General features: G+C 49.4%; 1 protein-coding gene across 1 annotated transcript; it reads right to left on the bottom strand.

Annotated features, from left to right (window-relative positions):
* Positions 1 to 851: 851 nt before the first annotated feature.
* On the bottom strand, positions 852 to 1,547 carry LOC135203987 (zinc finger protein 479-like). The gene has a single exon (XM_064233912.1). The coding sequence runs from the start codon at positions 1,545 to 1,547 to the stop codon at positions 852 to 854; it is 696 nt and encodes a 231-aa protein (XP_064089982.1).
* Positions 1,548 to 1,876: the final 329 nt, after the last annotated feature.

Raw genomic sequence — 1,876 nt, forward strand, 5'->3', positions numbered from 1 at the left:
CCACTCTCTTGGTTTCATTTTGAGCATTTGACACAGGCACCATATTTTCCTAATTTGATCTTACTTAAGAAATAGAACTTTCATATTTAGGACACTTATTCATGAGTAGTCTCCTTACCCAGCTCTTTTGTGCATATGGCCTGAATCCTTTACTTGATTTTTGTCATATTTTACAACAGCTGTCATATCTAGTATTATCACGGCTACTGTAGGCAATGCAGACTACTATGCGTGGTAGAAGCGAAGGTCTTTTCGTCACTGAAAAATACTCTGCCCCCTGAATCTAACCCCACTTGCAAATAACGTTGTTTCATTGTATCCCTTGTGGCAACTGCAGCATTTGTAAGCAGGCTTTGCGTGGCTACTTCCGTAATCGCCCTCTCTTCTTCGGGGGGTCCAGACCTCTTGGCCACTTCTGGCAGTCGATGGTTTCCACCTCTTGCAGTCGATGTCAAGACTCCTGGCTGTCTGGTTCCAAGACTTCCTGCCTGCGATGAGGTTTCCAGACTCTTCGTCTGTCGATGGGGTTTCAAGACTCTTGGCCTGTCAATGAGGTTTCCAGACTCTTGGCATGTCGATGGGGTTTCAAGACTCTTGGCCTGTCGATGAGGTTTCCAGACTCTTGGCCTGTCGATGAGGTTTCCAGACTCTTGGCATGTCGTTGAGGTTTCCAGACGGCTTGGGGGACATGAGGGGTTTCGACTCCTTGGCCGTTGTGGGGTTTCAAGACTCTTTGGGCCCTGCGATGAGTTTCCAGACATTTGGCCTGTCAATGAGGTTTCCAGACTCAGGCATGTCGATGGGTTTCCAAGACTCTGCCTGTCGATGGAGGTTTTCCAGACTTCCCGACTCTAGGCATGTCGATGGGGTTTCAAGACTCTTGGCCTGTCGATGAGGTTTCCAGACTTCCAGACTCTTGGCATGTCGATGAGGTTTCCAGACTCTTGGCCTGTTGATGGGGTTTCAAGACTCTTGGCCTGTCGATGAGGTTTCCAGACTCTTGGCCTGTCGATAAGGTTTCCAGACTCTTGGCATGTCGAAGGGGTTTCCAGACTCTTGGCCTGTCGATGAGGTTTCCAGACTCTTGGCCTGTCAATGAGGTTTCCAGACTCTTGGCATGTCGATGAGGTTTCCAGACTCTTCGCCTGTCGATGGGATTTGCAGACTCTTGGCATGTCGATGGGGTTTCCAGACTCTTGGCCTGTCAATGAGGTTTCCAGACTCTTGGCCTGTCGATGAGGTTTCCAGACTCTAGGCCTGTCAATGAGGTTTCCAGACTCTTGGCCTGTCAATAAGGTTTCCAAACTCTTGGCCTGTCGATGAGGTTTCCAGACTCTTCGCCTGTCGATGAGGTTTCCAGACTCTTGGCAGTCGATGGGGGTTTTTTCAAGACTCTTGGCCCCATGTCGAGGGAGGTTTTCCAGACTCTTGGCATGTCGATGAGGTTTCCAGACTCTTGGCCTGTCGATGAGGTTTCCAGACTCTTGGCCTGTCGATGAGGTTTCCAGACTCTTGGCATGTCGATGAGGTTTCCAGACTCTTGGCATGTCGATGAGGTTTCAAGACTCTTAGCATGTCGATGAGGTTTCCAGACTCTTGGCCTGTCAATAAGGTTTCCAGACTCTTGGCATGTCGATGAGGTTTCCAGACTCTTGGCCTGTCGATGAGGTTTCAAGACTCTTGGCCTGTCAATGAGGTTTCAAGACTCTTGGCATGTCGATGAGGTTTCCAGACTCTTGGCCTGTCGATGAGGTTTCCAGACTCTTGGCATGTCGATGAGGTTTCAAGACTCTTGGCATGTCGATGAGGTTTCCAGACTCTTGGCCTGTCGATGAGGTTTCCAGACTCTTGGCCTGTCAATGAGGTTTCAAGACTC

Source organism: Macrobrachium nipponense, chromosome 44 (genome assembly GCF_015104395.2).
Source record: "Macrobrachium nipponense isolate FS-2020 chromosome 44, ASM1510439v2, whole genome shotgun sequence".
Lineage (NCBI taxonomy): Eukaryota > Metazoa > Arthropoda > Malacostraca > Decapoda > Palaemonidae > Macrobrachium > Macrobrachium nipponense.